The 27304-nt window shown below is 35.7% G+C and overlaps 1 protein-coding gene across 10 annotated transcripts in view; it reads left to right on the top strand.

Moving 5' to 3' along the window:
* Positions 1 to 27304, top strand: part of PKHD1 (PKHD1 ciliary IPT domain containing fibrocystin/polyductin) — a 640097-nt gene that overhangs the window by 374835 nt on the left and 237958 nt on the right. For all 10 annotated transcript variants that reach the window (XR_011974315.1, XR_011974316.1, XM_072642432.1 and 7 more), the window contains 2 exons: positions 2523 to 2588; positions 10411 to 10539. Coding sequence is in view for 8 of the 10 variants with exons in the window: in XM_072642432.1 (XP_072498533.1) it covers positions 2523 to 2588; positions 10411 to 10539 (195 nt within the window). In the remaining 2 variants the exon portion in view is untranslated. The remainder of the gene's footprint in view (positions 1 to 2522; positions 2589 to 10410; positions 10540 to 27304) is intronic.

The raw sequence follows: 27304 nt of genomic DNA, 5'->3' as shown, positions 1-27304 counted from the left end.
TTACAAGAAGGACCTTGTGATTCCCTGGTCAAGACCCTGAGTAGCCTTATGTTCAGACCCTTGACTGCTCAGATGTAAAGGCTCTCTCTATCCAGGGATGTATGTAAAGGGTATAGCAATACTGCTTCAATTCAGGCAGTAGAGCCTTGTTTATTGGTCTTTATTTCTCTGCTTATATTTTCTCTGAAGTTCAGGGTACTGACTTTTCCTCTGAACCAGTGAATGTAATTAAAAAAAGACTGTTGACTCCTTAAACAGTTATCTTTCCTTGTAAAGCAGATCTAAGAACATGTGCTAGCAGACATTCTGGGTATGCTAGTGTGGTTGCCTTTACAACTGTGTAGAAGAAACAGCTCTGAATCCAGGCTTTGAGGATGAGCTTGCTATCAGTAGTTTTACAATGATCAGGTTAGTGAATAGGTCTCTTCTGGACCTGGGCAACATTTAATGCATTTTATCAAGGGCTAAAGAAAGTATTACATACACCCAGATGAGGAGAGTAACAATAGCCACATAAAGGAACATGACAGGGAGAGCAGTGATGATCAGGCAGCTTTCTATTAGAACTTGGCTCACATAATGAGACATGATCATCTGCAAGGGTGGTCTATTGGAAAGATCACTGGATTAAGTTTTATGGTATTACTGCTCTCAAAGTGATCTTTATAAGTAATCTTCATTTCTCTTTTTCTTTCATTTCAAGAAAATACTGTTTTTTTCTTATTCATACATTCTGTCCTCCCTGATAACATATTTAGACTGAATTACTTGATGTTTGTAAAGAACTTTGAGTTATTCTGAGAAAGGGGTTATATATACATATCAGTATATGCATGTGAATATATATATATACGTGTGTGTGTGTATAATTTTGATCTGAATATCCAATGTTTCTATTATGAGTATAGTTTTCAAAGGATTTTCACAATAAAACTATAACATAAGAGAGTAGTCATTATTAATATGTCTATAATACAAAGGAGGAAACTTTCCCTGAGCAGTAATTAAGTGACTTGTCCAAAGTCACACAGCAATTAACAAGGTTGGAACTAGAACACAGGTCTTCTGCATTGCTGACTATACTTTCCTGTCTTCCACTTATTGACTAAACCGTGAAAGATTAATAGGATTTAAATTCAGGTAGAGAAGTGGGCTAAACATTCCATGAGGAGAGTACAGTAAAGTCTTGTGGGTAGAAATAAGCTTAGGGTATGGAAGAGAAATTTGAAAGACAAGGTAACCTAATCTTAGAAACTTATTTTATATATCTATAGATATAGATGTACATATATATGTGTATATATATGTGTACATATATAATAGTAGCTATATCATACATACATATATATAAAAACATAGATACAGAATACTTTTGTATTTAAATAGAACTATTTAAAATGGAAACAATGAAAAGAAGGTGACAGAGAGTTAAAGATAATATGGTAGGGACCTCAGACAGCCTCACTATGAATCTTTTCTGGCCCGAAGGACTTCATTAATTTTTACCTGGCTTTAATGTTCAAAACTCCACACATAAGAATTTGAAAGCAGTTTTCTCTCTATTTCATGCTCTAGTGGAGGGAAAGGTTTGAGGTTACAGTGGTGGACAGGTATAAACTGACATGGATCTTCTGCTTGGCCTTGCTCCAGTAACCCTGTCACCTTCATAAATGTTAGGTCCTGGCTCCCATGACTTCTGACAAGGTAGAGATGTAATTAACCAATGAGTGGCAAGGTGTTGCTGAAGACTGAGCACCTGATTACTAATTAATCAGGCGTGAGAGCACCTTGTAGATGCATTCACTATTTAATTATGGCAGCCTCAGTTGGCAAAGAAGCATATGCTCCCAGCTTAATCTACTGGTTTACACTGACATCAAATTGCCATTATCAGAAAGAATCAGGCCTTTTGATTATTTCCACTAATTTATTGAACACTTAAAATTAATGAACCCCAGCCCTTTTAAATGTGCTCGGTTGGTTTGGAAGATGAGGAGAAAGGGGGGTAGAGGAGGAAGTAAGATTCTTCATTAGAAAGGATGATTTGGTTAAAGGTAAAGGGAATACATTTTATGGATGATCTGGCTTCCCATTGGCTGAGGGTACATTAGATACAAAAACAGAGCCTTGTGATTGGTAGGAAAATAATAGGATGGGTAGCATGCCCTGCTGGCCACCATTGGCTTTTCAAAGAACATATGGCTAAAGATTTCTTATTGTTTTGGGGCTATTTGTCTAGAAGACCCTGTGGCAATTTAGTTTATTCAGCTAAAATAAAGAGAAAATGTTGAGAACCAATAATTAGATTAACCACTAGGGACTAAAATTGAGAATAGAATGAGAAGGTTTTGTTGTTGTTATCCTTGACTGTTTGTTTTTGCTTATTCATTCAAAAGACAGAGGAATAGAGATTAGGGAGGGAGAGAATGATGAATTGATCACATATTTACTATTCTCTGAAATTATATTTGTATTCCTGAGGTTTTTGGTTTCATCAACACATCCCTGTTCTCTGAAATCAGTTTCAGGTGAAGGCCAAGTTCAGCTTACCCTCCTGGTGAAGGAAGGAGTTAATCCAACAGCCCCAGGTAAGTTCTATTCTACTAGCAAAAAGGGGGATTCTCCTTCAAAAATTCACATGCATTCTCAGGTCCCCATACCTTGAACTCAGTCTTCATATACCAATTGTATCATTTTCATATTTAACATCAATTTCATTGTAAGACTAATAGCCTTAATGTATATGACAGGATATCAAGAACAACCATGAGAAAAAAATATTGGAGCATGAATGGAAAACCGCAAATAAGTGCTTTTCATATATATCATGGATAATATGTAGATACTGACTCACTTATAAATTGGAATGTGTATCTTAAGATGAACTTCTAAGCCCTAACCAATTAGAAAGAAAACCTTAGAGTCATTCAAAATCAGTGAAGTGTTGGTTCTGATTTCAACTAAATAGGTTAACAAATTATACATTTAACTGGAAATTATACCTTAGACTTTACTAAAGTGAAATTTACAAAGGCTAAATGTATCATAAGTATAATATCTTCATTGTTCCATTTGCTCATCCCCACGTTCAGAAAACTGCATTTTCATTACTAATAAATGTCTTTCTAAGAGTTACCATCTGCTTTTGACTCTAAAATATTTTATGCATTTTTTATTTATTGTTTTTTAATTATTTATTTCTTTTTAGATTACGACGTTCATTTTCACAAAATTTTGAGTTCCAAACTTTCTCTCCATCTCTCTCCTCCTCTCACCCCATAACACCTTGCATTCTGATTACCCTTTCCCTCAATGTGCCCTCCCTTCTATCACACCCCACCCTTCCCTTATCCCCATCTTCTCCCTTTTCTTATAGGGCAAGATAGATTTCTATACCCCATTACCTATATTTCTTATTTCCCAGTTATGTGCAATAACAATTTTCAACATTCATTTCTAATACGTTGAATTCCAACTTCTCTCCTTTCCTCCCTCTCCACCCATCCCTAATGAGAAGGCAAACAATTCAATACAGGCTATATATGTGTCGTTTTGCAAAAGACTTCCATAATAGTCATGTTGTGTAAGACTAATTATATTTCCCTCTATCCTACCATGTCCTCCCTTTATTCTGTTCTCTCATTCGACCTTGTCCCTTCCCAAAAGTGTTTACTTCTAGTTACTCCCTTCTTCCATTTGCCCTCCCTTCTATCATCCCCCCACCCCACTTGTCCCCTTCTTCCCTACTTTCCTGTAGTGTGAGATAGATTTTAATACCAAATTTAGTGAGCATGTTATTCCCTCCTTAAGCCATATGTGAAGAGAGTAAGCTTCACTTTTCCCCTCTCACCTCCTCCCTTTTCTCCTCCATTGAAAAAGATTTTTCTTATCTCTTTTATGAGTGATAATTTACTCCTTTCCATTTCTCCCTTTTTCCTCCCAATATATTCCTCTCACCCCTTTATTTTCTTTTTTATAGATATTATCCCTTCTAATTCAACTTAACTTGTGCTCTCTGTCTATGTGTGTGTGTGTGTGTGTGTGTGTGTGTGTGTGTGCGTGTGTGTGTGTGTGTGTATAATCCCTCCACCTATTGAAATACTGAGAAAAGTCTCAAGAGTTACAAATATTATCTTTCCATGTAGGAATGTAAACAGTTCAGCCTTAGAAGGTCCTTTATGGTTTCTCCTTCCTGTTTACCTTTTCATGCTTCTCTTGATTCTTGTGTTTGAAAGTCAAATTTTCTCTTCAGTTCTGGTCTTTTCATCAAGAATGCTTGAGAGTCCTCTATATCTTTGAATTACCATTTTTTCCCTTGAAGTATTATACTCAATTTTGCTGGGTAAGTGATTCTTGGTTTTATTCCCAGATCCTTTGACTTCTGGAATATCCTATTCCAAGCCCTTCAAACCCTTAATGTAGAAGCTTCCAGATCCTGTGTTATCTTGATTGTATTTCCACAATAATAGAATTGTTTCTTTCTAACTGCTTGCAGTATTTTCTCCTTGACCTGGGAACTCTGAAATTTGGTCACAATATTCCTAGGAGTTTCTGGTTTTGAGTCTCTATCAGGAAGTGATCAGTGGATTCTTTCAATCTTTATTTTGGTGTCTGGTTCTAGAATATCAGGGAAGTTTTCCTTGATAATTTCATGAAAGATAATGTCTAAGCTCTTTTTTTTGATCATGGCTTTGAGGTAGTCCCATAATTTTTAAATTGTCTCTCCTTGATCTATTTTCCAAGTCAGCTGTTTTTCCAATGACATGTTTCACATTATCTTCTGTTTTTTCAATCTTTAGTTTTGTTTTGTCACTTCTTGGTTCATCTCATAGTCATGAGCTTCCCTGAACTCTACTCTCTTTTTTAAAGAACTATTTTGTTCAGTGACTTTTTGAACCTCCTTTTCCATTTGGCTCATTCTGCTTTTGAGAGCCTCCTTCTCCTCATTGGCTTTTTGGACCTCTTTTTCCAATTGAGCTAGCCTCTTTTGAAAGAAGTTATGTTCCTCAGAATTTTTTTTTGTTCTCCTTTAGCAAGCTGCTGACTCAATTTTCAAACTCTTCTATGGCCTGAGTCTGTTTCATATTCATGTTGCAGGTACTGGAGGCAGAAGCCTTGACTTCCTCTGACAGTATGCATTGTTCTTCCTCATCCAAAAGAATGGAAGAAAATACCTGTTCACCAAGAAAGTAACCTTCTGTGGTCTTATTTTTTCCCCTTTTTTAGGTATTTTCCCAGCCAGTTACTTGATTTCTGAATCCTTTGTCAAGAGCAGGGTCCTAGTGCTCCTCCCACCCCAGGACTGTGCTCAGGGTTGAGGTTTAGATCAGTTGCTCAGTTTCCATACAGGTTTCAGACTGAGTGTTTCACAGATGGATGCTGCCAGGGCTACCACCAACACCACCTGGGGTCCATGCTGGGGAGGGGGTCCGTGCTCCCCTCTCATCCAGCTGGAAAAGCCCTCTCACTGACCTTTGAAGCTTTCTTTGGTGCTTGTGGGTTAAGGGACCTGAGACTCTCCCTGCTGGGGATTCTGCCCCAGAGGCTTGTTCTGATCCTGTTCCTCAAGGTGCCACACATCCAGGGATGGGCTATCATCAGTGTCCCATGGGATAGACTTTTCCTGTCGGCCTTCCAGGTTACCTTTGGCAGGAAATCTCTTTCACTCTGTTGTTCTGTGACTTCTTCTGCTCTAGAATTTGTTGAGTCATTTTTTACAGGTACTTTATGGGCTGTGGGGGAAGAGCTAGAGTATGTGCATCTTTCTACTCTGCCATCTTGGCTCTGCCCCCCTTGCATTTAATGATTATTTTGAATGAGAGTTCCCTCTCTGTTATTATCTCTTTGATTTCACTTTTATTATGTAGGCATATTATATGTGTTAATTTCTGTGGGTTGTTTGGCAGGCTACATCTTTGCTGAAATTACAAATAACCTTAATTAGTTTCTTTGCTGTTTCTCTAGGATTTTCCATGAAACCATCATATCATCATAGTTTTATTTTTTTCTTTCCTTATACATATGCCTCTAATTTCTTTCTCCTATTTTAGAGTCATTGCTAGAATTTTCAAAATTATATAATTTATAATTCAGTCTACTTTTAATAGTTCTTCAGTTCTACTCTGGAATCTATCTGTAGGTGGATTGATTTATATTCAGGCAACATATCATAAACATGGACAAGATCAGTGATTTTCAGGCTCTGGTCTGAAGACTAATATAGGCTACCATCTCCTTTTCCCTAGAGAATGTAGCAGATGTTATTTATAACATCTTCTCCATGAGCCATGCTGAGAAATGATCTGCCAATTAATGGAAGGGTGGAGTGGGAATTGAGAATATGTTGATAATGATATATCTCCATGCAATTTTTATTACTGGGATTATTAGATTCCACTTCCAAGAAGGAGAGGCCTAAGAAAGGTTAGTGATTGGCAACCCTGGCATGGAGAATTTATTATATCCTTGGCTGAGGACAAGGTGTTCAGTTTTTATAGAACTTTTACTTGAGTGTGTCTGCCTTCCAGTTTAGTTCATTCATCTGTTAGGAACCAGAAACAAACTGTCTTAGAGTTGGGGTTCAGAACTAGAGAGCAGTTGGAACAGTCCTGAAAGAAGGATATAGCAGCCTAGATCCAAAAGCAAGTTTTTCTTCCAATTATTCTCATATCATGGACTTATGAGGTAATCTTTTTTTTCTAATCATTGGCTAAATCCGGTGAAATATTTTGCTCATAGAATCATATTCAAAGGACCAAGCAGAAGAGAGAGACAAGACAAGGCAAGAAGGTAAATTGTTTCCCATGGGAAATATATGGAAACCTCTACAGGAACAGGAGAAAGAGATAACAATTAGAGAGACTAAATAGGAAGTTAAAGAATTTGATGATTTTCTAGCCAGAGAATCAGAAGAGGGATGAAGGGGCTAATATTTTTCTCTCCTAAAATTTCCTGACATCTACCACTAAATTTAGTTAGAGATGAGATCTTTTTATCTTGAAATGTGATATGTTTTCTTTTTTATTGCAGTAATTGCATGGATATAGAGAACATAAGATCACAGAAGTTGAACTTAAAGAGACTTCAGAGGTCATCTAGTACAAATCCCTAATTTTAGAGATCAAACAAACAACTGATGCCTAGGGTAGTTAAGTGACTTATCCAAGATCACTCAAGTAATAAAGAATTTGAAGGCTGGTCCTTCAACTTCACCATCAATGCTCTTTCAGTTGGACCAACATAATATCAACCCAATTATTTAATTGAGCCTTTTCCAAGCAAATTAAAGAGGCCCTTTTATTCTTATCTTCTCGATGTCTTATCTTCATGATCAACAATTTACATTTCTTTTCTTATGACTTAAAAAAAAGTATTCATAAATGGTCTTTGTCTCAGTCCTTTTTCATAGCCTCTAGACTTGAGAAGTTTCCACAAAAGAATCAATATTACAAAGAGTCATCACTCTCTTATTTATTTCACTGCCTTGAAACTAGATGACTTATCAATCACTCAAAGTTTTATCAATCAGAGAGGTTTGCATTAGCGTCCAGAAGTCAAGGAAGGGGAATCACGGCTGTTGTTTGGCTATATCCACTCGTCAGAAAACTCTGGATCTCTTTATTATCTTTATTTTTTTCTCTAGTCTCCAAGACTAGTCTCTAGTCTTCAAAGCATCTTCCTTTTATATTTTCATGTGCCTTGCCTTTCCAAATCAATTTAGTTAGAAGGAAATTTATGGGCCTTTAGGTTAATAAATGGATTTAGACAAAGAAGATTATGAGTCCTCACTAGTCTGTGAAATTCAAATGGAGTATGTGAAACTTATCCTTTCTGTATGATGCTTTTCAGTCGTGTTATTTCATAGGAGGATGGCCACCATGTTTGTGAAATAAATATTATTAATTGTGTCATAAACCATTAGGGTTGGAAAGAAGGGCATTATTACATATATACATATGTAATACCACATATTGGTGATGAAAAGACCAGTACGTGTGTGTGTATGTGTGTGCATGCGTGCATGCATGTGTGTGTGTGTGTGTGTGTGTGTGTGTGTGTGTACTATGCAGAAATTCAAATGGATCTGCCATCTCATCAATGTGGATGTCTCCTTCAGTTCTTAACCCATCTATGCCAACCCAGCCTTTGCAACTTCTGTCTGTGTCTCCCTTTTTGCCACATAGCAATCTGATTCAAACAATCTAGATATAGTCAATTCTCCTTTATTCAGTGTAGAAAACAAAAATCTACAATTCTTAAGTGGACAACCCATAATCATAAAGTACTTCTTTAAGCTAGCATATTAAATGACAAACATAATAGCAAACTATTCTAAGTGAATGAAATATATATGAGTCATTTTGGGGGATGATGTTCTTTGTCTGGCAGAATTCAACTTAACAAATATCTATCGAGTTCCTATTATATACCAAGCATCATGATATGTACAGTGCATTGATTCTTAACCTTCTTTTGTTTCATGTGCCCCTTTGGAAATTTAGTGAAACCAAGGGACACTTTCATATAATGATATTTTTAAAGGCATAAAATAAAATACAGAAAGTTACAAGGGAAATCTAAAGTTGATTGAAAATAAAGATGTATATTTGTCCTCATCTAAGTTTATAGATCATTCCTGAAATCTAAGTGGATCCTTGGTATGGTGTAAAGCAAGGTCAGTGTTTATGAGGTACTAGGTAACAAGGGATAGATAAGTGAAAAAGCAATTTTTGTTAGCATTCATTTGCTATAAAATGAGGTAATGCTCATTTTATAGGGGATATAGCGTACTTTTTTTAAAAAATAAAATAGGCTGAAATGTCCATTATTTAAAAAATCCAGATGGTCTGACTTTCAAGTTCTGGAAAATTTTCATAAAATGGGGATAATAATGCATACGCTAATTACTTTGAGAAGCAGTTTGATTTAAGAGAGCTGCCCTTGGAATCAAGAATCAGTCAACAAGCATTTGTGGAACATCTATTGTATGTTCTGTCCTGCTCTGGACTCCCTAGATGCAAATACAAGTCTCTGTCTTGAAGGACCTTTACATTTGGGATAAGCATGTGTACTAGAAAGTTACTGCAAAGTTACTTTAAGAAAGGAGAGAGCCCTAGCAAGTAGAGTGGTTGAGAAAGGCTTCAGGTAGAAAATATTTGACTTGAGTTGTAAAAGAAATTAAGTATCTAAGAAGCAGAGATATGAGGATAGACTGTATTGAGGATGGTGACACTGGGAGACTAGAGTTAGAATATTGACTTTAGGTAAAATAGCAAAAAGTCTGGTTTGCTGGATTGTAGAGTATGTGAGGGAGAGTAACATTAAATAAAATGGAAATTAAGTTGGAGCCAGAATGTAGTATGCTTTTAAATAGCAAACTGAGGAATTTTGATTATATCCTAGAGGTGAGAAGGAGTCAATGAAAGATTTTTGAACAAGAGAGTATTCAAGAACCCTTTGTGGTTGGAAGCTCATTTTGCCATCTACATGGAGGATGAATTGAAGAGAGGAGCTACTGGAGAGAGAAAATCTAGTAGAGGGGATGAAGTTAAGAGGCAAAAGATAACATGATCTAGCTTGGAGGCTGGGTGATATGTAGATAAGTGGATGGACATGATAATCAATTATTGTAAGCACCAACATGGGGCACTTTACTAAGGGCAGAGTACAAAAAGAAAGGCAAAAACTCATCTCTGCTCTCAAGAAGCTTGTTGTCTAAGAAGGAGACTCTACAAACAGGATATATTCCAGAAGTTGGAGATAATCTCAGGAAAATCACAAAACTTAAAGAGGAATGGGAAAGGCTTCTTGTAGCAGGTAGGGGTTAAGTTGAGACTTGAAGGAAACCAAGAAAGTTAGGAGGAGAAGTTGAGGAGGGGAATGTTCCAAACATCAGGGATAGCCAGTTAAAAGGCCAGAGACTGAGATGGAATGTCTTGTTCAAGAAACTCCAAAGATGCCAGTGACATTGGATGGCAGAATATGTACTGAGTATAAGGTTTTCAAAGACTAGAAAGGTAGGAAGAAAGAAACCAGGTTATGTATGGTCTCAAAGGTCAAACAGAGAATTTTATTCTTGAGGCAATAGAGAACCACTAGAGTTGACTGAATGTGAGGCAGCATGGCCAGACTTGTGTGATAGAAAGACTTTTTCAACAGCTGAGTGGAGGAGCGATTGGACTGGGGAGAGATTTGAGGTAGGAAGTCCAACTAGTAGACTATTCCAAAAGTTCAAGTCAGAAACGATGAGCACCTGTACCACTGTAGTACTCTATGAGACTCTTTTGAAACATATTGGTTCAAAACATAACTAGTTTTGTGGAACTAGTATCTTAAACATAAGGTGAAAGTAGGAAGATAAAATAATAAAATCTGTTTTGAGATTTTTGTCATGTTCTTTTTGTTTTGCAGTTCCATCTGCTGTCCCTGAATCCATTTTAAAATGGTCCCATCCTACAACATGGCAAGATGTTGAAGAGGGCTGGGGTGGATACAATCACACGACTCCAACCGCAGGTGATGATGTCGTGATCTTACCCAGTAAGTAAATATCCTCTGAGTTTTTATAATAAAAATGATCTCATGTACATCCAATATGAGTACTAGGTTTTGTTGGCAGATCATATTGATTTGATTTAAAGGTATATTGCTGTATAATATGGAATATTTGTTCAGTCGTTTCAGTCATATCCGACTTTTCATGACCCTGTTTGGGTTTTTTTGGCAAATATACTACAGTGGTTTGCCATTCCTTCTCCAGCACATTTTACAGATGAGCAAATTGAGGCAAACAGGGTTAAGTGACTTGCCCAGGGTCACCCAACTAAGAAGTGTCTGAGGCCAGATTTCAACTCAGGAAGAGTCTTCCTGAATTTAGGCTTGGCATTCTATCTACTTAGCCACCTATCTGCCCTCATATAATAATAATAGCAAGAATAATGATAGTTATCATTTGTGTATTGCTTATTATACGCCAGGCACAGTACTAAGCAGTTTACAATTGTTTTATCATCTGATCCTCACAGCAACCCTGAGAGGTAGGTGTTATTATTGTCTCACTTTCACATATGAGGAAACTAAGGCAAAGAGGGTTAAGTGACTTACCCAGGGTCACACAGTAACTGAGACCAAATTTGATCTCAGGAAGCAGAGTTTTCTTTTCTCCAAGTCCAACACTTTGTATCCATTGAATCACCTAACTGCCCCACAATAATATGTAATGACATTCCATAATATGAAATATGCCAGCATAGTAAAAGGATGTACAATTTGGGAAGGAATAGAAAGATATATTTGATCTATGCTAATGAAGCAGAAAAAAAGACTGGATTAATAAAGCCCATAGTCAGCATGACAATATCGCCTTTGACTAATTGCTTTGACTGAAAGGTCAAACAGAGCAGAGTAGCCAAAAAGACTAGGCCAAAGCTGACTCGGCCCTTTTTGAGCGCCTCCACAGCCAATCAGAGGGCCTCCACACATGGTTAGCTGACCGGAACCGGTTACTCAATGTTTACACATGTTCTAATGTCTCTCAGAGGCACTTCAATTATATGCCATCATAATACTTCCAGATGCAGGCTCTTTAACTTCGTCATATGGGGATATGCCATTAGAGGCCCTCACTTCCCATTGCAATAGTTAGTAAGAATACTGAAGCCTGACGTGGTGGATAGAATACCAGATGTAGATTTAGGAAGACTGGGCCTAAATATACGGACAATACATGGCAAATATCTGTACAGACAATATATAGTGCATATATCTATTTATATATTATATATATTATTATATATTATCATATAGAATATATCAATATATTGATATATTAGTAAATATATTAAAAGAATATATTTGCTTTGTTCTGTCCACTACTCTGATATTTGCTGAGTGATCATGGGAAAGGTATTGAAGCTCTCTGAGGCTTTCTTTCCTTTCCTATAGAATATGGATTAGAATACATTTGCTATTTCCTGCAGAGACTTTGGGAATCTTTGGAAAGTTCTATAGGAATGTGAGTTACTTTTCTAGTAAACATATTGACAATCCTTCTAAATCTTCTTCTGTGGGATAGAATTAGTGACCCTGGACTTGCATACTATGTTATTCCACCAACACTTTTAAAAACAAACGATGAAAAAAATTCCTCAACCCAAAATTTTCAAGTATTACTTCTGCATTCAATGAATCTAGATAGTGGAATGACTTCAGAACTATGTTTTGACTTTTTCGTAGTAAGGAAGCGGCTTAACCAATGCCCCTCTGCTGCAGGAAGCAAGAGAAACTTGTACTTGTGGCCAAACTTCCAATACCCTTTGGGACTCTTAGCCACAGTGTGGAAAAATCTTAGCTATCTTTGTTGGCACTGCTTCTAACTGAAGGCTCCATGTGGGTTGGATTTCCGGACCCCCTGGAATACTTCATGGCCCTGGGCCTTTTGTCTTTTGTTCATGTTCTGCTCACAGGACATGTAGAAACCCTCCAAGAAATAGTGATATTAACACCAGAGACAGTGTGGTTGGACGGAGAGACAGGGGATACATTTTTAGAAGTATGAGGCTCTCCTTGAAGTCGGTGTTTTAAGTTCAGAGTCCCTGACATCACAGCTTTTTCTGCTTTCTTGCCATAATAAGGAAATGTGGTGATAATGAATTAGATAAAACCACCGGATAATGTTTTTCAGTTCAATTCATGTGAATGTAGTTCTTTTGAAATAATGAGTCAATTTATATAAAATGAGAGGACACATGTCAAAGAACTTTGATATGCTTTAAACACCATATAAATTTAAAATATTATTAGTACTAAGAATCATTTTTAGATTGGAAATGTGATTTAAAAGGTGTGTGGAACTTTCTCTAAAGAAATTCTTACTAATACAAATCAGCCCTTCATCTGATGCTCCTCAGAGAAAATTTCCTGGGACACTGAGAAGTGAAGTGAGTTGCTGTCATCACATCTGTTTTAGCAGCAGGACTTGAACCCAGGTCTTGTTAGCTCCAAGGCCCATTCCTATTGCCCTTGTCTTGTTGCCTCTATTGTTGCTTTTAAAATTATTTTTAATAATTATTCTCTATTTCTGCCATAGATGCCATAATTCAGAATATTAGGTACTCTAACCACTGGTGAAATTGGCAGCAATCATTTTGTGCCTTAGTAGGCAGTCTGAATTAATTGCTATGCCTGTTTCCCCCCACCTCAAAACAAAAGTTATTATTTGGTGATCAGACAGGTCACAAACCTTTCTCAATTTATTTGGGCTATTCCTTGGTTGGAAGTATTTATTCCTGGGTCCTTATGTTAAGTCTTATTTTTGGTAACAGTACTCAGCAAATTCAGAGAAAAGTGTATGGATTTGGCAAAAACCCTAGTTCAAGTGTTGATGTTAATTTAGTTCAGAAAATTTTGATAAGGGATTTTAGTATGCTATTAAAGTAAGAAACAAAAGAGTTGTTTAGAAAAAAGTTGCCACTTTGGGCTTTGGGTAGACAGAGGAAATACATGTTATATATAAACAGAATGAAAGGCATGGAAACTGGGAACCACGAATAATAGATTAGCTGTAACTTTAGTCTAATGCAAAATACATCTAGGCTTTGGATGATTGGTTTCCCTAGGGTTATTCTTACATGAGTTTGCTCATAGGTACTATCATGTACATCTAGCTCCCCAATAGTATCTCTGTTTATTCTGCAGTAAAGGATATTTGGATATCAGATTCCTATATTTATTCTTCAGATCAAAGTCTGTAGTTCATCACAAACTATTGACCTGCTGGTAGCTTTCCTAATACTACTCCATAAGGGTTTGTAGCCCCAGAAGTACAGGTGGAATAGTGGAATCCTGTAGTAAAATATCGCTCTCTCAAGAACACAAATATTAAGATAACTTTGGTCTTTCACTAGAGTCCATTGTTCTAATATGGGACAAGAAAGAGCGTAAATCATGGACAAGTAGAGAAAACACATTCTTTGCATGCGGTCTTTCCAGAGAGTCTTTCTGTAGAAACAGCCCAGAAAAACACCAAGCATCTGGATAATGTCAGTGAACTCAGGGATTTTAGAAGCATAAACAACAAGGAATTATGGCGACATCCATATCTAAATGTCCATGGGGAAGGTCCGGATTTAGGTTTTAGATGAACGATTAGCAGAGCCAAAGAAGTACAAGGAAACACTGGATGGATGGGACCATATCTATAACACTGGTGCTCTTGGTGGTGACAGATAATATATAGAATAACAAAAGAAAATAAAAAAGAGCTTTACTGTGAAAACATTTCTCAAATTCAGGAAATAACAGTGACCCCTTTATTCATCTACATGATCACTCCTTTTATCAGCACAAGTATCGCTTCCTCCAGGTCTTCTTAACATGTGCATTCTCCTATAAATTGTCCTAGGATGTACTCAGTACATCTAAGAGCAGGAGCTAAAGCTTATCTGAATTTTGTATTTTTGTGCCACAGCAGGCTTATGAAATATTAATTTAATAGATGAATAAATAAATGGAGGAATGAAGGACTGATGTCCTACTCTTAACTATTTGTTGGATAAATACATTAATAGATGAGTAAGTGAATGAATAAGTAGAGGAAGTCTGTTATAGTGAAAAGAGCCTTGGTTCTGGAATTAGAGGACCTACATTCACACTGTGTCTTTGATACCATCTCTGTGACCTTCAACAAATCACTTACCCTCTCTGAGCCTCAGTTTGCTCACCAATAAAATGAGGGGTTGGACTAGCTGGTCTCTGAGGTGCCCTACCATTCTAAATCTATGAACCATAGGGTCATTTGATGGGAATGTAGTAGTAACAAATTATATAAAACCACAATGATTCAAAGATATAGTATAAACAACTGACATTTATTTTGGAGGTGAAGGTTGCTGTTTTTAGTGCACTAGTCATATTTTCTCAGCATTTGTTTTACCTAGCTATAGCTTCTGACCTCTAGAATTAACACATAACTTGTATTTGCTTTTGAATGCTTCATTATTTAATTTTTATAGCAACTTTGTGAAGCCAAATAGGCAATAATATTATGGCAGAAAAAAATCCCATTTTCACATAAAAATTTCAAGAGAAAGATGATTTTACTAAATGAAAGTGGCTGGTAAAAAGATTTGTGACACCTTCTAAGACTTTAATATAACACTTTATTGTGGTTTTGTGTGTTCTGAGTAGTAAAATGAAAATGAGAGAATTCTCCCAACATTATTCAAGTAGAACAGCTTATCTTTTGCTATAAAATTATTAGGATAAATGACCAATTTCCATTTTCTGTAAAATCAGTTTTTACAGAATGACCTTGATCCCAACCTATTCCATAAAAATGGGATTTTACTATACCAATAAAAGATATGTAAAGTACTATACTATTTTCATTTGAGAAGCTCAGAATGTTTTATAGACATTGAACTCAGTGTTCTTATATTTTGAAAGATATGTAAATTCTTTTCTGCAGTATCACATTGGGGCAGAGGTGATGTAATCATAAACAGTTCACTATTACATTTACCTTTTTGACAAAAATATGCTACAGAAACATATATCTGACCTCATATGCCTTTTAAATATATGAGAATTCCATTTATCATTCAGTACATCTCTCCTCCATGAGTTCAAATTTGGCCTCAAACACTTACTATGTGACCCTGGGTAAGTCACTTAACCCTGTTTGCCTCAGTTTCCTCATCTGTTAAAATGAACTGGAGAAGGAAAATAGCAAATCACTCTAGCATCCTTGCCAAGAAAATCACAGATGGCATCATAAAGAGTCAGGGCTGAAATGACTGAACAACAAAGAAGTCTTAAGTAACAGGAATCCAGCCTTTTAAAACTTCTCGGCAAATTTCTAAAATAACCTCTACCAAGAAAGACAGGATCTTTACAAATATAATCGTGCATTAGGAATGCTTAAACTCTCACAGTATTTTTTGAGCTGAGCTGACCTGTGAGATGTCACTGCAATCTACCTGGAGGTCTCTCATGGAGGAGTTGGAACATGGTTAGGCTGATCTTCTTTTTGCAGAGCGCAGCAGGTTGAGAAGAATGAAAGTGTGTTATAATTCAAAATGATAAGATTCTATTTTGAAGGGTATAGATATGATATCATGTAGCCTCTGGCGGCCTTTTTTTTTTTTACTAGTGGAATCCACTCTGTTTTTCATTTTCTGTATTTCTTTGAACTTTCCTTATTTGAAGACATGAATGCCATCTTACTGTTTCTCTCATAATAGTTCTTCTGTTTTGTCCTTATTTCCATGCAATGGTTGTGCTAGGGTGTTTTACATCACAGTGGAGCTGATCAAAGCCATTTGATGTTAGCGTTGGCATCATTAGTGGGTTTCTGTGTCAAATAGAAATGCAGTAAGGTTGGTGGTTATTACCTGCCAGAAGATGCTGATTATTTGTTCCCTTTTATATATTAAAAGGACATTTTTATGAAAGGTTGTTTCTTGAAATACACTCATTTTAGGTTGGTCATTCTCAAATTTGTCTTTTTTTTTTTTTTTTTTGCTTCTGGAGAAACTATTCCTTACACCTCTAGATGACTAGGTTTAAGAGGCTACCTAACAATCAGATACAGAGCTTGGAAATGCTTCCTCTAAAGGTGTAACATTTGGGCCTCAGGTATTTCTTTAAACATTATTGGTCTTTGAGCCATGCTTTTCACAAAAGATCCTGAAGGCCACCTACTCCCATTTATTATTTAGTGGTAGGGTGGTGGGGTTGTGGGGGAAAAAAGGAGACTTACTCTTCAGTGAAATTAGTGGAAAGAATGACTGCTTTTGATATGACTTCAAGATGTGACAGCTGGTTTTTATTAAAGGCAAGTGGGCTTCACTTTATACAACAGGTGTATGTTGTTTTCCTTTTAAAGTTGCACGCCAATTTAATTTTTGTAAATTAAACCATTTAGAATGCAGTAAGTCAGCTTGCTATTTAAATGGCATTCTGTTGGATATTTTTGTGAAATGAATAATTCTCCCCTAATTTATCTTTCTTATAATTCCATATTTGCATTAGTTTATTTTTTAATGGGCAACATGGAATAATGGATAAAGGACCAGTATTGGATCATGAAAGCCTGGATTCAAATTCTGTCTCATGCAAACTATTTCTTTGACCACAGGCAATTCATTTAACCTTTCAATGCCTCAGGAAACTCTCTAAGACTATATCATATTGATTTTTCTGGTCTTTATTAGTTGGAGGAATTTCCATTCTAAGAGATAATGAATGAATCACACCTCTTTTTGTTTATATATGTATGTATACACTTTTGTAAATGTATGTCTGTATATTCATTTACATGATAATTATTAACAATAATATTAATTTAGTGATTGTGATATTTGCTGACATGGAATAACATTCCCGAGGCATATCCCCTGATTAGTACTGTCTAGGAATAAAGGTTACAATTTAAGTACCTAAAAACAGAAAAACACTGTAGTATTGGGTTAAAAATCCATGCCAGAGAGCCATATCTTCATTAGTGGATAGATGAGAGGGGAGGAAAAAAAAGACTGTTGCACACATCCATATTTGGATATTTTTTAGTTTTAAAATGAATTTTTAAAATAAAATAAGCAGTATAAATGTCTAGTATTTCTCTATAAAAGGTATTTCAAGATAGAATTATAGTAAGGAGCAAGATTTAAAAGAAATACAAACACATACAATTAAAGATTGCTGTCATTCCCCTAATCTTAATTTATCAATCCCTATTTAATTTACTATCAGCTTGCTATCTCTTGAGGTTAATTAGAGCTTACACTAAACCTTTTTTTCAAATTAGAAGTCATATGTTATGGTTTTCAAGCTTATTGGAAATTCTAAGCCTTTAATTAGATCCTTACTCTAATCACTTTCATTAGCACCCTATATACCTGGGCTTCTCCTCTAGTAAAACAGCTTTGGAAGTCTTGTTCAATTTTCAAAACTGATTAAGACAACCTTTTTTCTCTAGATTTATCACCCCAAAATAGGGGAAGATAATACCTGTCTGAAATGTCGTGGTCACACATGTAATATAGCTTCCTTGATCATTTTCTACCAATAAAAATTCATTTTATTTTGCCTACTATGACATTGTCATTTCCCTCTTTTGTTTATACATGTCCTTTGCCACCTGTGGTGGTAACTATATTTTAATAATACCTATTTCTGGTCCCAGGAGCAATTTCAAAACTACTTTTATAAAAGTCCTGCCATTTTCTCTTCTGAATTTTTTAAACTATAACAGATACACAAAATCTAACCACAAAGATTCAATGAAGCTATGCTCTGTTACTTTCCTTATGGGGAGGAAAACATTTGTTCTCATATGCGTAGATTTACATTTATACTTCATACTTCTCTCCTAAGCCCGCAGTGGGCAGATTGGCTCCGTAGAACAAGGCTACATACTACTTCTCTCTTCAGAGTTCTAGAGCACCCTGAGGATCTGGTGAGTGTGTGTGTGTGTGTGTGTGTGTGTGTGTGTGTGTGCGCATGTGTGTGTGTGTGCATGTTTAATACTTTTGCTCATGAGATCCCACTAATGTGCTTCTCTCATTAATTAGCAGTTGATATCAATGAGTCAGAGAGCTTAATGAGCTTTTAGAAAAGAGTACATACTAAGATAGTGTATAATAAAGATAGTTGGCACAGAACATTCCTCCCAAAACTCTATGACATACTTTTTTTTAAAACAGTATTTACATAATCAAAGGGAGAGCTTAGAGATCACATGTGGCAGAGGGGTAGTAACACAGCTCCTTGCTTCAAAGTTCTTTTCTTCCCTTTGTATGATAGTCATGAAATTCCCATTAGGCATGGTATTGCCTAATGTAGAGTCCTGAAATTTTCTTTCCTTAGTGTGTCTATTTTGTCCTCAGCTCATAATGCATGCATTGCCACTGATTCTTATGCTGATTCCATTAGTTTGCTAAGGAGAAGCCCAAGTCATTCACTCTTCCCAAGTTCTCCTCTGGACAAGGAGCTGCGAATGTATGTATGGGCATCATTTTGATCCTTCCCCCAAAACCCTTTTTTTCTCAGATTTAGCTGGAACTGATTTTTCCTGGCTCACTATTAGATGGCTAGAATTCAAAATGTTTAGGTAACATGGTGTTCATGGCAGAAATGGTTGATTCATCAACAGGTGTTTCTTATGACTATATATATTACCAATCACTTTAGAAATCTCATCCATTTTATGATCCAATATGATTTTAGTTAAGAAATCATCTGAAAAAGACTGTTATTTATGGACATCTTCAAATTATAAACAAAGTTTAATAAAATTAATTAATATGGTAAATTTGTATGTTTTCAACTTATATTGAGAATTGGTTATGTAACTATTACATACAGAATGGCACGCTAGACTATGCAGAGATGCAAAGATAAATAAATCACAAGTCTGGCCACCATAGAAGACCTTATAGACAAGGTATGCCTTATTCCTAAATCACAATATTTAAAAAAAATGTTCTTAGAGAGAAGTATATAAAAAAAAAATCTCAATATTTTCAATTGCATCAAAATACATAGGATTAGCGAAGAACTAATTCATTGAAATACAGTTCTAAAAAATTTTAAATTTAAAAAAAGTTCATGGACCCTAAGTTAATAATGATCTTTATTAATTTGTTTTGTCCCAAATTTATGATTTCTTTAGTGTGAAAAATCCCCCAGCATGAAAACTTTCCTTTCTGATTTTGATCAGCAACCTACACACAATTTAATTTAATTCAATTAAGGAAGCATATATCAAACACCAGTATTTTAAACACAGTGCTTGGCCCTGGAGACACAAAAACTAAAAAGAAAAAATTAAATAGCCCCTGCCCTCAATGAGTTTATATTATGTTGGAGTTTTTAGTTTTAAGGAATTGTTTGTGTGCCTAAGAGGTTACATGACTTGATCATGTTCACACAATCTCTTTGCGTCCAAGGTAGGAATTTAATTGAGGTCTCCCTGAACCCAAGGCCAACAGCTGTATCTCAGGTTGCCTCTCATGTATGATCTCAGTGCAATACAATGAAAAAGAATTACTGTGAGGCTGCCTTTTAATAGGCAACTAAGTTGTAGTTAGTTCAATTGGTTAATATGTGCTAACAAAACAAGGATATTGCTTTCGCTACTTTGTGGGCCAAATGGCTTAGATCTGTTCATTTGCCATAATGCACATGTATAGCCAGGACTAGCTATCATCCATACGCACACTGCTAGTTCTAAGGAGAATGAAGAAAAGGTACATGAATGGAGCAAAATAAATCTATAATATTATTGGGTTAAAAGATATACTTCCTGAAGCCCTACTAATTAAGGGTTGATAATATCCTCATCATCTACATGGCCATGCACATGGAAAATATGCTAAAAACCATTCTAAAATATGGGAAATGTGGATAAGTCATATGATTGTGTAATTCCTTTGGTAAGAGTCACAGATTATTTTTTTAAATGTGTTTTAGAGTACTGAAGCACATTAGTTGATTCTTCCTAACTTTTACACTTTAACAACAGTTTTCTAGGCTGTCTAGATTTAAAAAAAAAATTCCCCTCTTGTTATTGCTATTTTTTGGTAACACTATTCAAAAATTAATCACCTAAAAGCTATTTTAATTAAAATATTTTATAGAAAAATTAAAATTAAGAATATTTACAGAGAATCGAAATTATTTCTTGACTTAATTATGGCAACTTCAATATATTTAACCTAACAAAATTTTTCACTTAAAGAATTTGCCCCATGGAATTAATATTATTTTGAGAGTTGATGACTTTTTTTTTTAAAAAGGAAAGGAAATCTGAGTGATTGCATATGTGTTTTATGCTTCTGGTTAGAAAAGAAATAGCTAACTTTGAAACAACTGCCTACTAAAGGCACTTAATATAGACCAGTGACTTTCTTACTGGTTATAATTGAATTATTTCTTTTGTTTCTTACTTTATGATCTGCCTGCTTTCCATACCAGGTGTTTCTGGAATGTGGGTTTAAATAATTCATGATTTCCAAATCCCAAATCATATTTGTTTAGTTATGACTGAAATTTTTTTGAGTATAACTAACCCTGGAATGAGATTGGGAATCCTTCTAATGCAAAATTTTATTAATGTGACCTTAACTCTACATAGCCTATTTATTTGTTTTGTTTTTTACTCAAGCTAGTTTAGGGGTAAGGTCATACCACTACTTGTGAAATAGACTAGATGAATCACCTTAGGTTCATCACACATGGTGGAAAGAGTGCTTGGAGTTAGAAAACTTGAATTCCAGTTTCTACTACCACACTTGTTACTACTACTGTTATTACTACTAGCTAGCTAACATAAACGCACACACATATGCATATGTATATGTATGTATGTATGTATGTACGTACATGCACACACTTATACACAGACATTATGTCTGAATCATGTCTTTAAAGTTTGCAAAGCACTTTATAAAATTTCATTTTATCTCTACAACAACCCTGGGAGGTTGGTGCTTTTGTTATCCCCCTCTTGTGAATAAGCAACATGAGTTCCAGAGGAGTTAAACCTTGTGTGCCCATGGTAACACAACTAAAACATATTTAAGAATGGATTTGAACTCAAGTCTGCCTGGCTTCAGGTCCAATGCCCTATCTACTTTTGTCTACTGGAAAGACACATAATCTGTCTGAGTCTTAAATTTCTCATCCATAAAATGAGAGTAATAACATCTGTACTCCCTTCCACAAAGAAGTGTTGTGAGGGGAGTGCTTTTTAAAATATTACGTAGCTGTGATATTCTTTTTAGACATTACACTAAAAGATTGAATTGTCCAAATGATACTCAACAAATTATGAGTTTATACTCCTCTTGAAAGCAGATGCTTGGTTTCCTTATCAGCAGTAGGGTCAAAGTTACTGATACTGTGGTTAGCTGCTAATTATGCAAAGCATATTTGGTAATGGTACTAAAGCAGAACATGAAAAAGAAATATGAGACACAATTTCCCAGATATAACTTTGATCCATAAAAATTTTAAAGCACCATTTAATAGATTTTTCTTTTACTCATTACTTATAATTTCCAAACAATGTGCAATGATAAAGTTTCAAGATAAGAAGATCCTACAGAAGAAATTAAAAAATCATGTTGGAAACAGGATGAGGTACATGTAATCCCTTTGTCCTATCTACTAATGAAATTTTTTTGAAGATACTCTCAGCGAACCTTTGGAAGGTGAATTTACATCAGGATATTGTTATTTGGTTATGAAAAGCCATTATTTTATCCACATGTGAAGTATTCCACAGAACATTAAAATTAAAAAAGGATATTAGCAGGATAGTGGCTTAATACGGAAACATTTTCATAGGAAATATTGAAATAGAAGAGAATCAGATTATTACTACTTATAATAAAATGATCATCAATATGGTGATCTCTGGAAGTGAGGGAATACTAGGATGGTTAAAGGAGGGGCAAAATGATTCAAGTTGGAAATGGAATAGTTCAGTGTTTCCATACAGATGAGCAGTACAGTTGGGTCTGTGAGTGGATTCTACTTACACATACACACATAGACACACGTGTGTATGTGAGTGGATTCTACTTACACATAGACACACGTGTGTGTATATATATGTATATACACACACACAGTCATACAACATCCATAATATGCTATATACAGTATAAACATGTAATATAAGATATGCAACATATAACAATGACAAAAATAATAAAACTCTCAAAGAGCAGGGGCTATGTTTAACTTGCACGATGCAATAACCGCATGTCCTAATATCATTTCTTAAGTATATATCAGTGGATAGAAAATATAATTTGTTTATGATTATTTATTTATCTTGATCCACAAAAACTGCAATAAGCTCCTCCTTTCCCTCCTCACCTTCTTGTAGAATATAGGATAAATTATGCTTAACCCAGTTTTATTCGTAAACCACACTGATAGGTAAGAGCTTTGGATAATAATAGTACCTCTGTACTTAACCCCATATTTACCTGAGGCTAAGTTTAGGAGAAGATATGTAAAGGTAAATTGTTTCTGTACTGTTATTGTGTGGTATTGTACCAAGGCCACAAGTAAGAATTAGGTAATAGGGATCCTTCTTCCCTTAGAAATGCAGCGAAATAGTTTACTGAAAATTTTTAGATACGTTAGGAAAGATAGACAGCAGTACAGACATAATGATATTTGTATCACCAAGGCACTATTCATAGCACTGACGATGACTCTGAGTATCCTGGTGTAGTTCTGAATCACAAAGTGTAAACAGACTCTCCATATGGGAGGCAGAAAAAAATATTTATTCAGACGCCAGAAAGCCAAATCCCAACACCAGAAAGCCAAATCTGTCATAGTAACCAAGAAATCAATACACATTAGCACTGCAGGGTACAAAGTCATTCCCAAGCCTTCTCATCCCACCACCACCACCCCTTGCTGGGGCCTTCCCACAAACAAATGCTCACAACCCTAGTTATCTGCCTGCATCCTCTCTCCTCTGCCCTAATTACTCTCAGCCAACTTCCTCCCAGCTCTGCTCCACCCTTCCTGTTCCACCCATTCAGCAAGCTCCCCCTACCACATGTAACATAGGTTTCCATTTAAGCAGATCACATGGGCATATTAATGAATGGAAAAGATCTTCCCATTTAAATTACCATTACGATATTATTTAGCTCAAAAGGAAAAACCAAATATATATCCACTGCATTTTAAAGGCAAGAGTATAAAAGGAGCATAGTGATGTCTTGTTTTTAATGCTACTGTCAAACGCTTTCTTGGTACATTTTGCCAATGCATATTTTATAAGGGTGTATTCAGAAGGCTGGAATCTATGGCATTCCATTAAACAAAAACTAACAGTGGAGGTAATGTTTCCTTTTTACTTATTTTTTGATGCACTGTTAAAAAACATGAGTCCTGTTTGTCAAACTGCTCTTCACTCCAGGGCCCTGCTTCTTTTGCTAATGAGTTGTCCTATGTTTTCTTCATTTATAACATCAGCAATGCTCTGAAATCCTGGGATTCAGTCTGGAGCCATCTGTTTCTCTCTGTTTATTTACATGATAACTTCACCTGATAGCAATTTAGTGTCTGGATTAAAACAACAACATCAACGGTTACAAACGTTGATCTTACCTAGATTGAAGTATGTTTTCTTTTCCTCAGCTTGATGGCAGCACATATACCCAGTGCATGTATTTCTCAGTCAGAGACACTGGGCTGCCATAAAGCCTGTTGAGGATGGGAACACTTGGACATACTGCATTGAGTATAGATCAATGATCTGTGAAATAGAAATGGGAATTATAGGCCATCACTGCCACTGCTTTCCAGAGGACAGACTGAGGAATCTGATGCTGGTCAAGTGTCAATCTCTCTACATTATTACTGCTAAAGGGAAATAGTAATAACAGCTCAAATTTATATAAGCATTGTAAGGTTAACAAGTCATTTTCTTTACAATAACCCTTACATGCAGCAATTATCATTCTTATCCCCATTTTGAAGATGAGGGAACTGAGGTTTGGAGACATCAAGTAAAGTGCCTAGGATTAAAGAGCTAAGTATTGGAACTTGAACTCAAAGCCAGCTTTTATGACCCTGAAAACAGTGATCTTTGCCAAGATATTTTATAATATTAGTGCTGTATCCAAAGGTATATCCCCTGGGACAGTCACCATAATGGTAACAGCTGATATTTGCTTAGCTAGCTCTTACAGGTTTTCAAAACACTTTATGTACATTCTTTATGTATGCACAGTACTATGTCTTAGGGACAGCTAGGTGGTGCAGTAGATAAAATACCAAACCTGGAGTTAGGAAGACCTGAGTTCAAATCTACTCTCAGACACTTACTAGCTGTATGACCCTGGGCAAATCTCTTAATCTTATTTGCCTCAGTTTCCTCATTTGTAAAAAGAGCTGGAAAAGGAAATGGCAAAGCACTCCAGTGTCTTTGCTAAGAAAATCCTAAATGGAGTCACAGAGCGTCAGAGATGACTGAAACAACTGAACTTATTAAGTTATTAAGCTTATTATTAGTAATAAATGCATTATTTATTGTACATTAATAAGTTTATTAGTATAAAATATTAATTGTAAAATAAATTATTTCTAAATAAAAATAAGCTTATCAAACAGCTATTAGGTACAAGACAGTAGTCAAGATGCTGGTGATATAAAACTAAAGGTTAAAAAAAGATCTTTGCAATCAGTGAGCTTATATTCTCCTAGAGAGATAAAAGAAAAGTAAAAATAAGAATAATGACATATACATAATATATAACACTTTGAAACATAGAAAGTGTTGATATGCACTATTTTATTTGATCCTTATAGTAACCCTGTAAAGTTCCTAGTGTTATTATCCTCATTTTACAGATGAGGAAACTAAAGCTTAGACAGTTAAGGATTTGCCCAAGGTTACTCAGTAAATATCTGAGACAGGATTTGAACTCAGTTCTTACTGACTAGGGTCCAGTGCTCTATCTACTAGAAGGACCAAAAAAAGTTATCCCATTCATTCTGAGAAGGTATATAACTTTGATAACACAAATACTTAGGATCATATGGGTCAGGGTCTCTGGGATTGATTTGTCTATCACACAATTCCCTGGACCAGGTCAAAATCCAGCAGATAACAGTCCTATCCCAAGTGTTTCTTTCCATTCTATAGTATAAACTTTTTGTATTCTATGGTTCAGGATAGAGGGGTTTGAAGGTATGTCATTGTGGTTGTTTTCTGCCATTGAGATTAGGTTTAGAGCTTTAACTATTTTTTAGCTAGATATTTGCCATACATTGGCACACATATACTGTGTCCACTCATTTACCATTGATGCCTTGTACTTTTCCCTCTGTTTTCCTCTCCCTTTCCCTGACCTCTGTGGTGTGAGCTTTGTTTTTATTAAGCATGTATGTGGACATCTGAACACAGACACAGAAATCCATCTAGAGGAGGGTATTATAAGGATTTGTACATCTTCTGGAACAGGGACTCCCAGTTTTCTAGGAGTTGTGACAGCTTATTAGCGTTGATTTGTTTTTGCAATAGCCCTCCTATCCTCACATCCTTAGGGGATGCATGGCATATATTTATTTTTAAAATTAACTTTACAAGTAGAAGTTTGGTATCTGGAACCAGCTCTTAGAGAAGGCAATTTTAAATACACGCACACATTTTTTAAAATTTGATAATTTAAAGATACTTTTTTTTTTTTTTACAAAATCCTTATGGATAGTTTTTATCTTTTATCACTTAAATTTCCTAATGTTTGAATTTCCCTTCCCTCTCTAAGAGATTTGTCTCTTGTGACAAAGAATAAAAAAGATGAAAAAAACAATGTTCCACAAACCTAGCATTTCTTTTCCAGGTGAATGCAATCTACAGAAATAGCACCAAACATGGAATCAAGAACCCTAATTTAAATTCCCTGACTATCTTTGTGCATTAGCACAAATCATCTTTCTCAGTCTCAGTCTCATTTCTTCATATGTAAAAGTGATCTATTACTGGCAGTATTTAACTCATCAGGATGAAATTGGACTTATGTACCTGAAAGCTTTATTGTAAATTAAGAGATGCTCTATATACATATAAGGAGTTTGGTGTAGTGGATAGAGGGCCTGCTATGAAATCAGGCAGACCTGGATTCAGATCTAGTCTCTGATACATTCTTGCTATGTGACTCTTGGCAAGTCACTTCACTTCTCAATGCTCTAGGCAACTCTATAAATTTGTAAATTTCAGAGCAGAAGCAGATCTGCATTGGTGGAGGACATTCTTTATCCAGGGTTTGACAAACTACCATCTGTGGACCAATTCTGGCCTGTCACTTGTTTTTGTACAGCCTGAGAGCTAAGAATGGTTATATAGCTCATGGTTGTACAGAAATGGGCAGCAGGCCAAATGTCTGTGGGCTGTAGTTTGTTTGTCCCTGTAGTAAGGCTTACAACTGATGAAAATCGTAAGTTAAAAAATCACACGGTACTGAAGAAAGTATGAAAGGAGATCTTAGCAGGACTGGGATGGGGGTATCTGTAGTCTATTCTCTGCTTAGAATCCAGGTAAACCACATGAAAAGACATGTGCTTGAAATGAAATGACAAATTTTAAAAAACGTCCCTGTCTTCAAGGACCTTACATTCTCACTGAGGGGATACAATATACAAATACAGTTATCCCTTCCACATCACTGGGCTTATGGGTCTGGCACACCCATGATCTGGAAAACCCATGCAAAATATTTTGGTATTCTCTTCATACCAGAGGAAAAAAATCTGAATTTTTTCTTCT

This window comes from Notamacropus eugenii, chromosome 2 (assembly GCF_028372415.1).
Source record: "Notamacropus eugenii isolate mMacEug1 chromosome 2, mMacEug1.pri_v2, whole genome shotgun sequence".
NCBI classification, from domain to species: Eukaryota; Metazoa; Chordata; class Mammalia; order Diprotodontia; family Macropodidae; genus Notamacropus; species Notamacropus eugenii.
This window is presented reverse-complemented; position numbering and strand designations above follow the sequence as displayed.